The following is an 18,320-nucleotide window of genomic DNA, read 5'->3' as shown; positions in this document are numbered from 1 at the left end:
CAGTGGTTCTTTAAAAACAATTTAATCAAATAAAATCCAGATAACGTCACACCCCCAACCCCAACCCTTGGAAAGGAGCTGAAAACACCAGAGCTCCTTTGTTCAGTTGCTTTCTCAGAGCTGTAAACAGGGCAGGGAAATGAACCAGCTATTAGCGAATGCTGTGTGATCTGACCCCTTTCTTTCTTTCTTTCTTTCTTTCTTTCTTTCTTTCTTTCTTTCTTTCTTTCTTTCTTTCTTTCTTTCTTTCTTTCTTTCTTTCTTTCTTTCACCAGACTAGAGGTCGCCCAATGAAATTAATAGTCAGCAGCTGTAAAACAAATTTAAGGAACTACTACTTCCCACAAGGCACAGTCAGCTTGTGGAACTACCTTCCATGGGATGTTGTGGAATGCAACATTAAAAATTGGATTTAAACCGAATTAGATGAATTCACAGAAAACATCAGACATTAAGCATGGCAATACTGGGTCAGATCAAAGGTCCATCTAGCCCAGTATCCTGTCTTCTAACAGTGGCCAAAGCCAGGTGCCCCAGAGGGAATGAACAGAACAGGATCCATCCCCTGTTGCCCATTCCCAGCTTCTGGCAAACAGGGGACAGGGACACTTCACAGCATGGTTTTGTATCCCTGACAGTCCTGGTTACACAGACCTTTCCCAGACCTGAAAACCAGCTCTGTGTTGCTCAGGAACGTGTCTCTTTCACCAACAGAAGTTGATCCAATAGAAGATATTATCCCACCCACCTTGTCTCTCTGATAGCCTGGGACCAACAGGGCTATAACAACACTGCAATGCAAACAACCTGCCTCTGAAGCATCAGCTACCGTTGGAGGTAGGAACTGGATTAGATGGATCTGGAGTCTCATCCGATATCTAATCACTTTTCTACAAGAGAAGGGAAAAAAAACTCATGCATTTTAGGGTTAACAGGTGGCTTTTATTTGCAAGGTTTAGTCTTTCCCTTCCTCCCTGTTCTGGGGGGTCAAAATCTGAGCTCTTTTGTGTAACAGAATCCATTGTCTGGCTGGGTGTGTCCTCTTTGCTAATGGCTATGGGCAAGTCTTTCTCCCCCTGTCTGTCAGGTAATTTGCATCAACACAGACACTAGCTTGTTCACTAGTTTTCAGATTCTTAACTAATACCAATTCTGGACTCTGTCTTAAAGAGATACCGTCCATTTTCACTAGCATGTTAGACCCAAGGTTCTTTTGTCCTTCCATTACCAACCTCTGCTTGCACACGGAATCCAATGTTAGGTCCACTAAGAGACTGCAAGACATATCCCAAGTGTCTAGAGATGAGAGTTTGCCTGCCATCCCCTGTGTTCTCACAAGATTAACTGCACAGCTGCCCTGCTCTGAGACTCAGCTACGCAGGCTTCTCTCTGAACCTGAGACACCGACTGTTCACTCAAAGAGTCAACATGGAGACATTCCTGTTCCAACACCATTGTTTCCCCAACAGGCTGGCCAAGCTCAGCCTCTTGGTTATAGGGCTGTTCATCCTCCCTAACCATTTGTATTCCATCTGAGACTTTTTAGGCTCTCCACTCTGGATTTTTCAAAAGCAAGGTCGTGGATCCATACACATCTGAAAGACTGTGGCAGTTAGGAACTGAAACTCCCTTCGTCAAATCACTTTCACACCTCTCAGTTACAGCAAACTGCTTCCATAGCTACTATGAGGATTCTTCTCCTTAGGAGCTTCTTTAAGCAACAGTTCCCCTTTATCTTGCTCCACAGACGCATCGCTCTGCTGAGCCACAACCAACTCCTTCTGAGAGTCACTTAAACCCAGAATCGCCTCTGGCCCATCTAGAGGATTTTTATACAACCCCCTAGACTCCATAGTTAAAAGGTTAGAGGCGCTCTCTTTTCCTTTGCAGCCCTTCTTGCTGACAACACTCAAGTTACCAAGCTCAACACACACTAACTTAGGAATTATTTCCTTCTTGTTAAAAGTTTCCACACTGTCAGTGGGTAACACAGTCAAATCACCTCCATGCTCTCCCGGTGCCCTGGTCGTGATATCAACCAAGTTAAACAGCGTTGTCATATCTTTACCCAGCAAGACACTAGCCACATGCAAAATAGAAGCACCAGAATCACCTGGTCCCTGGGACTTTGTTATGACACTAGGGAAACACTATCTTATGACACTAGCTCCTATCTAATCTATCTATCTATCTATCTATCTATCCCCATCCACCCCCTCTATCTATCTATCTCTCCAGTGTGTGTGAATGAGTGTGGGGATATGAAAGGGAATATGAGTGTAATGGGAATGGAAATCTGTGTTTCAGAGTGAATGCTGATACTTGTCTGAAAGTCAGTGGGAATGGAAATATTTGTGTTATTGTTTTTGTTGTTATCCCTCAATATTACATCCCGGGGATGGTTTAAAAACACGTAGCGTTCACATCACAAAAGTTCTTTAAAGACAACGAGGAGAAAGCTTCTGTCTACACTTTATTGTTTATTAATAATTAACTAAGTAAATGATCTGGATGATGATGCTTAGCGGTGATAGATTTGGTGCTGGTTGTGGTCCTAGTGCCCAGGGTCTCCAGAAGCTGGGAATGGGCAACAGGCGGTGGATCACTCGGTGATTCCCTGTTCTGTTCATTCCCTCTGGGGCACCTGGCACTGGCCAACATCAGGAGACAGGACACTGGGCTGGATGGACCTTGGGTCTGACCCAGTCTGGCCATTCTAATCTTCTTAATTTTAGTTTAGGCTCCCATCGTCCTAGGCACAGTACAAACACAGACCATAAAACCTCTCTCAGTCCCACCGAGTTTACAACCCGAGTGTAAATGGGAAGTGGAGTGTGGCTGGGAACAGGAATATAAACACGAATATAAATAGCAGCTGTGCATAATAATCTTCCTTCACTGTAGCCTGAATCCTCCCTTGACTCTCCCCTAAAGAAAAACTCGCAGACACGCCGCTCTCGGCCCACTAATGTCAGGGAGGCTCCACTGCAAAACCTTAACTCTGTCCTCAGACTCCCCCCTCCCAGCTTCTCGCACCTGCACCCACAGGCGGGCACGAGCCAGGCTTGCTCAGATCACGTTCCTAGTGTCATGGATCATTTCAATGTAGCCGGTCACAGCTGGGAAGGGAAAGGGGCTTCCCCCAAATCCCTCCCAGCGCCACGGGAAATCTTCCCTCTCCAGCGGGTGGACCAGCCCAATGGATCCCTGGGACATGTCCTCTCCCCAGACACTGAACCCCCTGACCGGATGTTGCATGGCCCCTGTGCTCGTGGAACGGGGCTCCAGAGCTGAGTCCCCCCAATCCCCAACATCACCTCACAATAGCCAGGCCCTCAGTTCCTGGGTGAGGAAATACAGTCACTGCAGGGAGCTGGTCATTCCTCCCAGGGGTCCGAAAGTGTCAGGAGGACCCAGCGCCCTGTGCCCAGCGCTGCACAGACACACAGGCCGGGACAGTCTGACTCCCACACCCGGAGCCCTAGGGCGAGTCAGTCAGATCACTGGCAGCAGGAGTGTGTGTCTCTTATAATGCAGGGCATGCAAATGAGGGAGACAGTTTCCTGTTTAAATCGGTGCCTCTCTCTGCCCAGGCTGCACCCGGAGACACAATCCGCAGTCCCTGGGTCTGTGCAGTGACCAGCCAGTCCCCTGAGAACTTTCCCCTCCAGCACCCGGGAAAATGGGATTTTTACTCCTGTTCGTTTTCACTGTAGCAGCTTTGGAAGGTATTTTCTTTCTGTGAAAAATGGGCAGAATTATAAAAATAGATTACATTATTGCTGTTTTTATACCGATATTTTTAACCTGTCTTTATTCTCAGGTGTCCGGTCCCAGGTGCAGCTGGTGGAGTCCAGAGGGGATGTGAAAAAGCCCGGAGACTCTCTCCGCCTCTCCTGCAAAGCCTCCGGCTTCACCTTCAGCAGCGCCTACATGAGCTGGGTCCGTCAGGCTCCTGGCAAGGGACCAGAATGGGTCGCTTATATAAACCCCGGTGGCGATACCATACTCTACCTTGATTCCGTCAAAGGCCGATTCACCATCTCCAGGGATAATTCCAGGAGTGAGCTGTATCTGCAAATGACCGGCCTGAAGCCCGAGGACACCGCCCGCTATTACTGTGCGAGAGACACAGTGAAACGAAACCGATTTGTGATCATGCAAAAACGGAGGCTGTAGAATCGCCCTTCTCCCGGCAGCCGCGCGGGGGCAGCAATGACACACACACCGCTCCAGGCTCAGACAGGAGACCCGGCAACCGGGTGAATGTAACACAAACCTCCCGCCAGTTTTAACCCTTCCGTTCCCGGGCAATGTGTCTCCCCTTCCTGCCCACAGCCCCGCTGGGCCTGCGGTGCAGAGATCCCTCGCTTCATCTGTGAACTCCAATCCGGAGCAACATTGGCTGTCTCGGGCCCATCTCTGATGGAATCACTTCCCAGCAGCAGGTCTGGATAAGGTGAACCTGGTTGGCAGCCATCCTGCCCTGCCTGTGTGTCCCGTCACTCAGCTGGGGTCTCATCTCCCACCGTGCTCAACGCTGCCCTTGCTGTCCCAGTGGGGGCAGGCAGGGAGATCGCTGTTTGGTCACAGCATCAGAGCCAGCGTGAGCCCCCTCTCCAGTGTGCAGGGGGGTGGGGAGCATCTCTTCCTCCCACTCAGCCCCAGGGGTCTGGTTACAGGTTGACAGGTATCCTGATCCTATCCAACCCGACCCCTCCTGTGTCTGCACAGGGATCCGGGCCATAGGCAGGGCGAGGGGCTTCATACCTAGGACCTTCCCCCAGATTACACAGCCCCTCAGCATCTGAGGCTGCACCACCTGGGGCCTGACAACAGGTCTCTCTGTCCCAGGGCCTCGCCACCCCAGGCATGTCTCCCCATTGACCATCACCTTCCGCTCCCACTGGGGATCCGAGAGGCCTGAGCCCAGGAGACTCCACGCAGACATATAGGCCGGGGTCAGGAGTGGAAGCCTGTCCACCACCCCACCCATCTGGCTGACAGTGTCTATGGCCTTGGGACCCAGCAAGAGAGGTAGATACTGGAGATCTTCCACAGGGTCTCCCTCGTTCAGATCGCCAGCCTGCTCAAAGGCAGTGAGGTGGGCATCCACCCACACCCCTCCTTAACCAGGGGCAGCAATTTAGTATCGAAGTTCCCTGCAGAACTGGCAGCCTGGGGTCTATCCCCACTCACCCCTGGGAAGCCCCCTATGCCTCTCCGCTCCAGCATTGCCAGTCCATGCTGCTGCTGCTCTCCTGCAGCTCTTTCTTGGGCTACCACTGTCTCCCACAGTCCTCCCACTCCTTCTTACTGTCTTCCAGCTCTCTCAGACTCAGCTCCAATCCCATCCATCTCCGATCCCCTGATGGGGAACCCGATCCTGAAGACCCCCATCTGGTTTGGGACAGGAGTCTTGGGGATGCCAGGCTACTGCTCCAGCTGCTCCCAAATCCTCTTGTAGCCCCATTGGGGTCAGGAATCTGCTCCTTAGAGTGATCATCGTCCTCCAGCTGCACGATTAACTGGGCCTTGGTGAACTTTCCAATGCGTAACCCTCTCTTTTTGCACAGGATTGCAATGTCCTTCTTAAGGAGATGGTGATAGGCCATCACTTCACTGTTCCCAAGTTGTTGTGGACTCACAGGCCTGTGTGCTCTCAGGTCCCCATGGTTTCCAGGAAGAACCCCTAGTGTGCCAGCCATTCTCCAGGTCACAACCTCTCTCCCAGGGTCAAGCCGCAGTCTCCTCCGCCCCGGGACCACTCACCACAGTCCCCAGGGGGACCCTGTTACTGCAACAGTCCTTCTCGCTCATCACACACTCCCAGGGGTTAAGTATAGCTTCTTTGCCCCCTGAAACCGCCCCCTCTGAGCCTTCAGCATGCCTGGTCCTCATTAATCCCCCTTCATTTTATGGCTCCCCAGTCACTTACTGCAGGAAGCACCATTCACAGGGTGCAGTACATCCCACCACTTCCACCAGTTGCCAGGAAACAGGGTTTCAACCATTCTCTGTGCAGACATCATACCTTCCATGGGCTCTGCAACAATCATACACGCTTATCCCACCACCTAGATCCTTAAGAAAGGCATAGGGGAAATTGAGGCACCCACACAGTATTCAGAGAAAACATTCAGAACATTTCCACTTCAGCACAGTGCTCTACCAGTTGTTGATCATTGTGCAAAGAAATTAGAGGAAAGACCCTAGGAATATCAAGCTATAGCAACTAGATTATTCTTCCCTCCCTTGGCTGGGAGGATACAAAAGGAGTCTTTATGCCAGTATCTATTGCAGACTGCATTGCCCGACTATCATATTAGAGCAAGGAATAGATGTCAGATGTTCTGTTAGGTGGGTGACAAAGTCTGTACCATTCGCAGAGGAGCACAATGATTCAGAGCGAACAGCCAATATGTCACTCTGGCTCTATGCCTGCAATGTGCCTAGCTGGCTAAATCTACCCCCCCTCAACCCACTTGTAATTCCCTGTGGGTGAAATTATCCCTTGTGAAGAGGTACCAGAACAAGGGCCTGTGCACCGAGTGAGCCCTACATCAGCGTGAAGTGGGATTTTAATATTTCACAGCCCTAGTGCTGCCTTCTTTCCAGGGGCTGACTGCTCTGTTTTTACAGCATTTCCCCTACATTGCTCCCATCCCTGGCTCCGTGTCCCACATTCAGCCTCACACAAACCATTTCATAGTAAACATAAAGATTTACCGAGACCCATTTTTGGACGTGCGCTGGGCGACCCCAGTTGTAATGTCCCCTCCAGACACAAGGCACAGTTCATGTAGAGGAACTCCGCCTCGATCCCATGTATCTGGTTAGAGAGGAGCCATCCTGATTCTCCACTGCTCTGCAGATGGTGGTCCAGTTGAACTCTCCTCACAGTGGGCTGGATGTCGGCCTGTCCTGATGCACACCCCTCCCCCGTGCACCTCCTACACAATAAGACATGGGGCAGTTTGATTACTAGAGTTGACTTCAGCTAAGTATAGAATAGGAGGAGAAGCTCATGTAATCAGGTGACCAGTCACACCAAAATACACTACTGGTGAATGCTCCACAGCAAAACAAACATACCACCGCCTGCGCATTATTCATCCCACCATCCCTAGCAACACATTCACCATCCTTCCTGGCTTTAGAGGAACAAGGGGAGATTGTGAAAGGGGCAAACACAAGTGAGGTGCCCAAATAGAATTCACTATCCATGGGAGTTGGCTGTCTAACTGCCCTTCGTGCCTTTGAAAATTGGCTTCAGAAAACGTTCCAATTCAATGCTGTAAAAATTAATCATTTTTCTCTTTGCCTGTCTTCCCTCATCTTAAAATAGGCAGTGTTTTCTTAAGTGGTTTTAAATCTCTCACATTTTCGGTGCCCATCTTGGAATTCTTAAATGGGACTTTCCTGTCAGAAGCCCCTTCTAAGGCATCTCAAAAAATCAAACACAATTTGACACTATTAGAATAGTTATTTTTGAAAGCTTGGCCTATGTGCAGAGGAGGGAAATTTGCCTTACAATGATAGTGGACTCCAAGTTCTCTGTTAAGCACAATGTTGACTCTCTGACCAAGTACCAGGCAGCATATTAAGGATAAAGTCACACAGCCTTTGCCAGACTCTCTAGAATTGTCACTGTCCTGTCTGAGCTCCGACCTCGGGATTTCATGTCGATTAGGGGCTGGGTTTCTCAGCCCCTCACTAACAGCAGGATATGCAAATAAGGTTACTTGGCTCCCTGCTTAAACCCTGACATTCCCCAGACCCTGCAGCTCTGGCACTGAGAAGCCAGAGACTTCTGGGTCTGGGGGGTGAAAGAGGAAATCCCCCGAGAACTCCCGACCCAGGCAGATAAATGAGGTTTTGGCTCCATCTCCTCCACAATCTCGCCACACTCAGAGGAAATTTTCTCCCCCAGAATAGCAGAGACTCCTGAGATATCTTCTCAGTCAAGTATCTCCTGATTCTTATCATGTGTTGATTCCCAGGTGCCCGGAGACAGGTGCAGCTGGTGGAGTCTGGAGGGAATGTGAAAAAGCCTGGAGACTCTCCGCCTCTCCTGCAAACCCCCCGGTTCATCTTCAGCAGGTGCTGGACAAGCTGGGTCCCCGGAATGAGTCTGCGCCATAGACAGCTCTGGAAGCAGCACAGATAACACCAAATAAGTAAAAGGCCAATTTACCATCTCCCGGGACAACTACGGAGACCTGCTGTATTGACACATGAACACCGCCCGGGTATGACTGCGAGAGACTCGCTGGAGTAGAAGCTCAGACAAAAACTTTCCCTCTGAGTGAGTGTTCATCTTTTGGGGAGCCAAAGGTCTGTAAAATGTAAAAGGATTAAATCTGAGAACCTACACAAAAGTAGGCAATCTATTTTCTTTCCTTTAATAATGGCCCCGTTCTCGCATCCATCGCTCTCACCAGGAAGTCGGATGTTTTACATAAAATAGGTAATAATTTGAACAGAGCACTATCCTCCTTCCTGTCACCAGAGTGACAAGAACACTCAGCTCCCTCGCTGTCTCCAGAATTGATTTCCGAGTGGTCTTGCAATTCCAGACTTTACTCTCTTGCCACGCGGCTGGCCCTGTGCGCAGAATGTTGCAATTAATCCAACGCTTGGGGCTTCTAGTGGGAAAAACACACACACACTCCTCCCAGCAATGAGAGTTCACTGAGCCAAATTTCGACAGTAGAAAATTCAGCCTTATTAAAATATATGTACATAAAACAGAATCAATCAGAGTGTTGAGGTTAGGGTTATGCCTAAATGTAGGGTTAAGGTTAGAGATAAGAGTAGATTAGGGTTAGGGTTTGGGATAGGGTTAATGTTGGAGATAAAGGTATGATTGGGGTTAGGGTTAGCATAAGGCTTAAAGGTAGGATTAGGTTGACATTATGGTAGGGGTAAGGGAATGGTTCAGTATGGGTAAATATAAGTATTAGGGCCCAGATTCACTTTAATGTCTGAGTCAATGTTACAGTAGGGGTAAGATTTGCAGTTACTGTTATAATTAGAGCCAGGGTTAAAGTTGGGCTTTTGGATTAAATCATAATTTTGTGGGTTAGAGTGAGAATTAGCCTTTAAATAAACATTATGTCCGGATTTGTTGAGGATACACTTATTAGGCACACAGGCAGGGTTAAGTTTTTGGTCAGATTTAAAGTAAAAACTAGTGAATTTCATCTTCTCTGAGGAATAGCGGATGAGGAATCGTAGGGTAAATTATAAAGGCTCTTGTCATTTTATCCTGCATACGTAAAAGTTTTACATTCTTTGAGAATCCATTAACTTCCGTGGAGTGACCAGTGTTTTACAGCTGAGGGCGGGGGAGCAGAAAGCACCAATACAGAGCAGAGCCCTGCCCACCTCACTCCAACCGCTCCTCTCCTTGCAATTCCCGAGGGAACTCCAGGGGGTGAAGTGAACCGCGATTGTCCCGTGTGGTGAAAGCTACCGGGGAATATTTCCCACCAGACAGAGCCCAGGTCAGTGGAGCCGCTGCTTCTGGGAAAGGGGCTGGCCGGGGTTCAGTCCCAGCTACTCCCCAGCGCCCCAGGGCATTATTCTGTCTGCAGGGGTGTCTCAGCCCAATGGATCCCTGGGACCCGACCCCTCACCTGGAACTGACCCCACTGACCCGCCGTACCACAGCCCCACTACGCCTGGGTGGGGGCTCCAGGGCTGAGTCTCCCACACCCTATACAAACTGACAGCAATCAGGCCCTGAGGTCATGTCAGGGAAATTGTCTTCAGTGCGGGCGTCTGGTTCATCTTTTCTTATCCAAATGTATAAACAGGATCCCAGCGCACTGTTCTGGGTGCTGCACACACGGATGAAAGGAGACCATCTGAACCACTGTCCCTTGCCCTAGGATATATGTAAGCAGGGGAATGGTCCCGCTATTGTGGGGAACTTTCCTGGCTTCTGCACTACCCCGGTGAAGTGGGCTAGCGAAAGGATCTGAGTCCTCACTCCCACTTCCTTTACCCAGAGGCCTCCCTGCCCTTGAGGACTCCCCTTCCACTCTCCTGTCTGGCAGAGTCCTCGTAACCCCGACAAGGCTGGGCCCAGGATTCCTGGGGGGCTTGACGCCCAACCCTGCTGTGGTCACCCAGGACAGGGGCTAGGGTGTCCCCACTCCGGGGTACTCTCTCTGCACTGGGCACCTCCCTGACCCACTGATCATTTCATACAATTTAAAGCAAATCCAAGTTGTTTAATTAACAATTAATTTTAAAAAAGAATAAGGAAAAATGGGAAAGGTGAAAGGAAAACACGTCACACTGCTCTGTGGCCGGGAACATCACAACCAGTGTCTCTGGAACGTCAGGGCAGGTCACAGGCTGTTCCTTGTAGGTCCCAGGCTCCTTCTCAGGCCCTGGCTGTGCTGCAGGGACGCTGTGGGTTGGACACTTGCTCGGGCGGTGGCCACACGCTCTCAGGCTCTAGGTGGCAGGACCCTTCTTCCCAGCGTCGCCCCTGCCCGGTCGGGGTTACGATCCCCCTCCAAGTCTGGCCTGCAGAGCCTCTTGGCTGAGGCGTCTCCCTGTGCTGGGCCCACTGCCAGGGTCCCCCTCACTCTCCCCAGCTGCTCACCGCACCCAGCTCCGGACTGCTCCAGCCCCAGCTCGAGCCCCAGCCTGTCTCAGTTCAGCTGCTGCTGTTGCTCCGCCTCCAGCTCCCTGGGCTGCTTTTCTGGCCCCTCTGGCTGGCCCGGCTCTGCTCCCCAGCTCAGCTCGGCCCCTGCTCTCTCCTTAGCTCCGCCCCACTCCGTCTGACCCAGGCAATTCCAGCTCACAGGGAGCACAGGACCCCCCTGGCCTCCTGACACCCTGATTAGCTGCCCACCCTGTCAGTCAGGCTGACCTGGAGCATTGGCCTCTCCCCATTGCCCCTGGGGACTGTCAGTCTCAGGCTCCTGATTTCCCATCGAGCCTTCCCCTTTTACTGCTGGGAGCTAGCAACCGAAATACCCCCACTGAGTTTTAATAAGGGGACCCCCTTACATTCCCCCTTGCTAAAATTCTGCCACAGCCACAATATTCACACCAGTACATCCAGACCCCATACAAACAACATATACCCACATCATGTCATATTAAAAACCCATTAATTACCAAAAGAACATTTAACATTCTCCATCTATTTCTTCATACTATACCTGACAATATTCATTAAAACACTACATAGAACCAATAACATAATCATCTCTAAGTTTAATAGGCAGTAGACCCTTAATAGTTCTCTGGGACCTTCTTAGGACTGATAGTTCATTACCCATTTTTCTATTCCCCTGGTAACACCAGGTCACTTTGAGGGATCTGGCCATTTTCGTCGGTTTGGGTTTGCCCCATTGGTTTCAGTCTCCTCAGGAAATGCTGCTCTATGCCTCCTACGAGCCCTGGTCAGACTAAAAGTCCAACATTTTAGCTGATCCGTATGTACTACTCTCTCAGGACCTCCTCCTTCAGGCCGGATGGTGTAAACTGATAGCTCCGGATTGTTGTGAGTGACTACAATGTGGGGATTTGATTCCCACTTGTCCTGTATTTTATTACGCCTCCGGTGTCTATGGTTACGAACTAGTACATGGACACCAGGCCTCATAAGAGCCCCACTGGACTTGCAATCATAAGTCCTTTTCCTACTTTGGGCTGTGTCTTTAGTTATATTGAGAGCAACTTCACAAGCTATCTTCAGCCTCTCATGGTGACCTTTAACCCAGTCATCCAAACTGGTCACCTCATCCTTAGAAAAGACTTCTTGATGCTTCTCTGGTAAAGCCCTTAAGTTACCCATCTGTGCAGGCATCAGCCCCTGGCCATAGGCGTGCACAGCACATTTCATTAGGGTGTGCACCCAGGGAGTCCCGTCCTAGCCCCGCCCCCGCCCTGCCCTAGCCCCGTCCCCGTCCTGCCCCATCCACTCCCTCCTACTTCCCGCCCCCTGACTGCCCCCCTCAGAATCCCCAACCCCCCCTGCTCCTTGTCCCCTGACTACCACCTCCTGGGACCCCTGCCCCAACTGCCCCCCAGGACCCCACCCCCTATCTAAGCCTCCTTGCTCCTTGTCCCCTGGCTGCCCCCCTAGGACCATACCCCCTACCTGTCCCCTGACTGCCCCAACCCTTATCCACACCCCCACCCCCAGACAGGCCCCCGGGACTTCCACACCTATCCAACTGCTCCCCGCCCCCTGACAGGACCCCTAGAACTCCCAACCCATACAACCCCCCCCCCCGCTCCCTGCCTGTCCCTACCCCTTTCCACACCCCTGCCTCCTGACAGCCCCCCCCGAACTCCCGACTCATCCAACCCCCCCAGCTCCTTGTCCCCTGAGCACCCACTCCAGAGACCCCCCCACCCAAACTATCCCCCCAGGACCATCCTTGCTCCCCGCCCCCTGACAGGACCCCTAGAACTCCCAACCCATACAACCCCCCCCCCCCCGCTCCCTGCCTGCCCCTACCCCTCTCCACTCCCCTGCCTCCTGACAGCCCCCCCCCAAACTCCCGACTCATCCCCCCCAGCTCCTTGTCCCCTGACCACCCACTCCAGAGACCCCCCCACCCAAACTACCCCCCCAGGACCATCCTTGCTCCCTGTCCCCTGACAGGACCCCTAGAACTCCCAACCCATACAACCCCCCCCCCGCTCCCTGCCTGCCCCTACCCCTCTCCACTCCCCTGCCTCCTGACAGCCCCCCCCCAAACTCCCGACTCATCCAACCCCCCCCAGCTCCTTGTCCCCTGAGCACCCACTCCAGAGACCCCCCCACCCAAACTACCCCCCCAGGACCATCCTTGCTCCCTGTCCCCTGAATGCTCTGACCCCTATCCACCCCCACCCCCTGACAGACCCCGGGACTCCCATGCCCCATCCAACCCCCCCTGCTCCCTGACTGCCCCCTCCAGAGACCCTCCACCTCTATCCAACCCACCCTGCTCCCTGTCCCCTGAGTGCCCCCAGCCCTTATCCAACCAGCGCCGGCCCCAGGTTTTCTGCCGCCCCAAGCGGCAAAAAAAAAAAAAAAAAAGCCATGGCAGCATGTTCGCGCCGCTCCACTCTTCAGCGGCAATTCGGTGGCAGGTCCTTCACTCCGAGAGGGACTTGCCGCGGAATTGCCGCTGAAAACCCAGACGTTCCACCCCAATAGCAGCCGGAGTGCCGCCCCTTAGTATCCACCCCCCCACCTGCCTAAGGCTCTGGGATGGAGTTTGGGTTGGGGGGGGGTCTGGGGTGTAGGCTCTGGGATGGAGTTTGGGTGCTGGGTGCAGGCTCTGGGCTGTGGCAGGGGGGTTGGTGTGCAGGAGGGGGTGAGGGGTGCAGGCTCTGGGATGGAGTTTGGGTGCAGGCTCTGGGCTGGGGCTGGGAGCGTAGGAGGGGGTGAGGGGTGCAGGCTCTGGGATGGAGTTTGGGTGCTGGGTGCAGGCTCCAGGCTGTGGCAGGGGGTCAGTGTGCAGGAGGGGGTGAGGGGTGCAGGCTCTGGGATGGAGTTTGGGTGCAGGCTCTGGGATGGGGGTGGGGGCATAGGAGGGGGTGAGGGGTGCAGGCTCTGGGAGGGAGTTTGAAAGTGGGAGGGGGTGCAGGCTCTGGGATGGAGTTTGGGTGCTGGGTGCAGGCTCCGGGCTGTGGCAGGGGGTCAGTGTGCAGGAGGGGGTGAGGGGTGCAGGCTCTGGGATGGAGTTTGAAAGTGGGAGGGGGTGCAGAGGGAGGGGGTGCAGGCTCTGGGAGGGAGTTTGTGGGGCAGGAGGGGGTGTGTGGGAAGGGGGAGGGGTGCATGCTCTGGGAGGGAGTTTGGGGATAGGAGGGGGTGCAGGGGTGAGGGCTGTGGGGCTGAGGATGAGGGGTTCATCATGCAGTGGGGGCTCAGGGCTGGGGCAGAGGATTAGAGTGCGGGGGGATGAGGGCTCTGGCTGGGGCTGAGGATGAAGGGTTCACGATGCAGGAGGGGGCTCAGGGCTGGGGCAGAGGATTAGGGTGGATGAGGGCTGGGGCTGGGGATGAGGGGTTTGGGGTGTTGGAGAGGCTCAGGGCTAGGGCGGAAGGGCAGGGTAAGGGCAGCCTGCCCTGCCAAGAGGGGATGGGGGCACTAGGACCCTGGGGCAGCAGACAGCAGTTGAGCAGGAATGTGCTACACCAGCAGCACAAGCAGGCACAGGAGAGGTGCACACTGCTTTCTTTCAGGCAGGGAGGCTCCGGGGGGGGGGTGGTGGAGGAGATCCGCAGGGGGGTGGCAGGCAAGACCCATGGGGGGGTGGCAGGCGGGGGGGAGACCCGCAGGGGGGGTGGCAGGTGGGGGCCAGCCCGGGAAGGCAGAGGAGGGGCCGGCAGCTTGCTGCTGCCGGGAAAGTGGAGCCATTTGACACCCAGCACACCCCGTGCGCACGCCTGTGCCCCTGGCGTGCCGCTTGAACTGGAACTGGCAGTCTCTCACCACATCTTTCTTGAGGAAAGGTAACTCGTCCTCCCTTCTCCCTCCTTGTCACCCACACAGGGCCAGCTCCAGGCACCAGCCCAGCAAGCAGGTGCTTGGGACGGCCAAGGGGAAGGGGCGGCACGTCAGGCTGTTTGGCAGCAATTCGGCGGCGAGTCCCTCTTGGAGGGAAGCACCTGACGCCGAATTCCCGCTGAAGAAAAAAGCGGCGCGGTGGAGCTGCCGCCGGAGTGCCGCCGATCGCAATTGCGATCACGGCTTTTTTTTTTTCCTGCCGCTTGGAGCAGCAAAAACCCTGGAGCCGGTCCTCCAGCAGCTCATTTCCATTCTCTTCAAATGTTACCTTCACGTGAGGAACCACTCCCTCAGGCCGGTGCACCTCTGCAGTTCTGTTTTGGGGATGCAACTCCACAGCCTTCAAACTTGAGTTGAGAAGAGTCACTGGTGCTCTTCCTTTGATGGCATTAGTCGGTACATTGGCTGGCTGGAGCGTATTAGCCAACCAAAACACACCCACAGACAGTGATATGGGTTAAAAGAAATTATCATCTGTCAAACAGAAGCCCAAATAGTCCCATGTTCACCTCTCAGTTCCCGTGTGGGGATAGAAAGCAGGAGAGGTGAAAACGCAAACCCCGGCAGCTATTTCAGCTCAGTAGTAATGTGGACACGAGAACGAATGGATATAAACTGGCCGGGGGGAAGTTTAGGCTTGAAATTAGAAGAAGGTTTCTAACCGTCAGAGGGGTGAAATTTTGGAACAGCCTTCCGAGGGAAACAGTGGGGCGAAAGACCTTTCTGGCTTCAAGATTAGGCTTGATAAGTTTATGGAGGGAATGGTTTGAAGGGATAACGTGATTTTAGTCAATTAGGCATTAACGTGCCATCGCGGGTAAAATGAGGGTCCGGCTGTAGAATCTTGCCTGTATGCTCGGGGTACTGCTGATCGCCATATTTGGGGTCGGGAAGGAATTTTCCTCCAGGGTAGATTGGCAGAGGCCCTGGAGGTTTTTCGCCTTCCTCCGCAGCATAGGGCAGGGGTCGCAGGCTGGAAGATTCAATTGTGGGTGGGTCAGCTTTTGTGGCCTGCATCATGCGGGAGGTCAGACTAGATGACCATATTGGTCCCTTCTGACCTTAAAGTCTATGAGTCTATGAGTCTATAAAAGGGAACAAGGCTGTTCCCCAAATCCCTGTTGGTCAATGCCATAGAGCTGTGCAGTGTCTGTTTATAGATGTATTTGACTCCCTGCCCTGTACATTGTCTCACTTCTATTAGCCTCATCACTGAACTGGTCTTCAGCCAGTCTGAGAGCCTAAGACCATGTTGCATTATGGAGCCAGCCACCCACCCACCCTCATCGTCTGAGTGTCCTTCAGTGCAACTGTCTATGGGACATTCCCCGAGAACATTCTCTCTCTCTCTCTCTCTCTCTCTCTCTCTTTCTCTCTCTCTCTCCAGTGTGTGTGAATGAGTGTGGGGATATGAAAGGGAACATGAGCGGTAATGGGAATGGAGATCTGTGTTTCACGGTGAATGATGATACTTGTCTGAAAGTCAGTGGGAATGGAAATATTTTCATTGTTGTTTTTGTTGTTATCTCTCAATTTTACATCATGGGAATGTTGTAAAAACACATAGTGTTCATATCACACAAGTTCTTTAAACACAACCAGGAGAAAGCTTCTGTCTACACTTTATTGCTTATTAATAATTAACTAAGTAAATGACCTTGATGATGATGCTCAGTGGTGATAGATTTGGTGCTGGTTGTGGGTCTAGCGACTAGGGTCTCCAAAAGCTGGGAATGGGCAACAGGGGGTGGATCACTCCGTGATTCCCTGTTCTGTTCATTCCCTCTGGGGCACCTGGCATTGGCCACTCTCGGGAGACAAGATACTGGGCTAGATGGACCTTTGGTCTGACTCAGTCTGGCCTTCCTTATGTTCTTAATGATAGTCTAGGCTCCCATAGTCCTAGGCATGGTACAAACACAGACCATAAAACCTCTCTCAGTCCCACCGAGTTTACAATCCGAGTGTAAATGGGAAGTGGAGTGTGACAGGGAACAGGAATATAAACAAGAATATAAATATCAGCCGAGCATAAAAATCTTCCTTCACTGTAGCCTGAATCCTCCCTCGACTCTCCCCTAAAGAAAAACTCCCATACACGCCGCTCTCGGCCCACTAATGTCAGGGAGGCTCCACTGCAAAATCTTAACTCTGTCCTCAGACTCCACCCCTCCCCCAGCTTCTCCCACCTGCACCCACAGGCGGACCCCAGATCTGGTCCAAAACATGAGCCAGGCTTGCTCAGATCACGTTTCTAGTGTCATGGATCATTTCAATGTAGCCGGTCACTGCTGGGAAGGGAAAGGGGCTTCCGTCCCAAATCCGTCACAGCACCATGGGAAATCTTCCCTCTCCAGCAGGTGGCCCAGCCGAATGGATCCCTGGAACACGACCCCTCCCCAGACACTGACCCCCTTACTGGACGTTGCATGGACCTTGTGCACATGGAACGGGGCTCCAGAGCTGAGTCCCGTCCCCGCCCCCCCTCCCCTGCGCCCCAACATCACCTCACAATAGCCAGGCCCTCAGTTCCTGGGTGAGGAAATACAGTCACTGCAGGGAGCTGGTCATTCCTCCCAGGGGTCCGAAAGTGTCAGGAGGACCCAGCGCCCTGTGCCCGGCACTGCACAGACACACAGGATGGGACAGTCTGACTCCTGCACCCGGAGCCCTAGGGCGACTCAGTCAGATCACTGGCAGCAGGAGTGTGTGTCTCTTATAACGCGGGGGCATGCAAATGAGGGAGACAGTTTCCTGTTTAAATCTGTGCCTCTCCCTGCCCAGGCTGCACCCGGAGACACAATCCGCAGCCCCGGGTCTGTACAGTGACCAGCCAGACTGTGAGAACTTTCCCCTCCAGCACCCGGGAAAATGGGATTTTTGCTCCTGTTTGTTTTCGCTGTAGCAGCTTTGGAAGGTATTTTCCTCCTCTGAATAACTGGCAGAGTTAGAAAAATAGATGACATTATCGCTGTTTATATACCAATATTTATAAACTGTCTTTATTCGCAGGTGCCCGGTCCCAGGCGCTTGTGGAGTCCGGAGGGGATTTGAAAAAGCCCGGAGACTCTCTCCGCCTCTCCTGCAAAGCCTCCGGGTTCACCTTCAGCAGCGCCTACATGAACTGGGTCCGTCAGGCTCCTGGCAAGGGACTGGAATGGGTCGCTCGTATAAACCCCAGTTTGGGTACTGCATACCTTGATTCAGTGAAAGGCCGATTCACCATCTCCAGGGACAATTCCAAGAGTGAGCTGTATCTGCAAATGACCGGCCTGAAGCCCGAGGACACCGCCCGCTATTACTGTGCGAGAGACACAGTGACACAGAAACTGATTGATGCTCCTGCAAAAACCCAGGCTGCAGAATCCGCGCGCCACATGGGGGCAGCAGCGACATAAACAACAGGGGTTTGGGCACAGGAATGAGAACCAGCATCCAGGGGAATGAAATACAAACCGGCCACAAGGCTTTAACCCTTTCATGCCCTAGCAACGTTCCCCTTTTGCTTCACAGAGGCCCACTGGGTCTGCGCCGCAGACATTCCTCGCTGCTTCAGTCAGGTGTGAGTCCTGGTCCCACGGTCAGTCTCTCCTTGTAGATCTGGATCTTTCACTGATGTAAAATGTGGTTAATGTGACCGGTTCCCACATTGTTCCTTCGCTTGCCTGACCCCACAGGTCACAGATTCTTCTCACCCCTCCCAGTCCGGAAGGGAAGATGCCCAGTGTGACGCTGGCAGACCAAGTGCCAGCTCATGCCAAGGCCCCCAGGCCTTACAAGTGCA

General features: G+C 52.8%; 2 gene segments (V, D, J or C); both read left to right on the top strand.

Moving 5' to 3' along the window:
• Positions 1–3,682: 3,682 nt before the first annotated feature.
• On the top strand, positions 3,683–4,179 carry LOC135886379 (Ig heavy chain V region 3-like). The segment is given in 2 exon segments: positions 3,683–3,728; positions 3,824–4,179. Coding segments are annotated over 2 exon segments (402 nt in total).
• An 11,779-nt stretch (positions 4,180–15,958) lies between these two features.
• LOC135886378 (Ig heavy chain V region 914-like) lies at positions 15,959–17,934 on the top strand. The segment is given in 2 exon segments: positions 15,959–15,965; positions 17,549–17,934. Coding segments are annotated over 2 exon segments (393 nt in total).
• The last annotated feature ends 386 nt before the right edge of the window (positions 17,935–18,320 follow it).

Source organism: Emys orbicularis, chromosome 12 (assembly GCF_028017835.1).
Source record: "Emys orbicularis isolate rEmyOrb1 chromosome 12, rEmyOrb1.hap1, whole genome shotgun sequence".
Classification (NCBI taxonomy): Eukaryota; Metazoa; Chordata; order Testudines; family Emydidae; genus Emys; species Emys orbicularis.
This window is presented reverse-complemented; position numbering and strand designations above follow the sequence as displayed.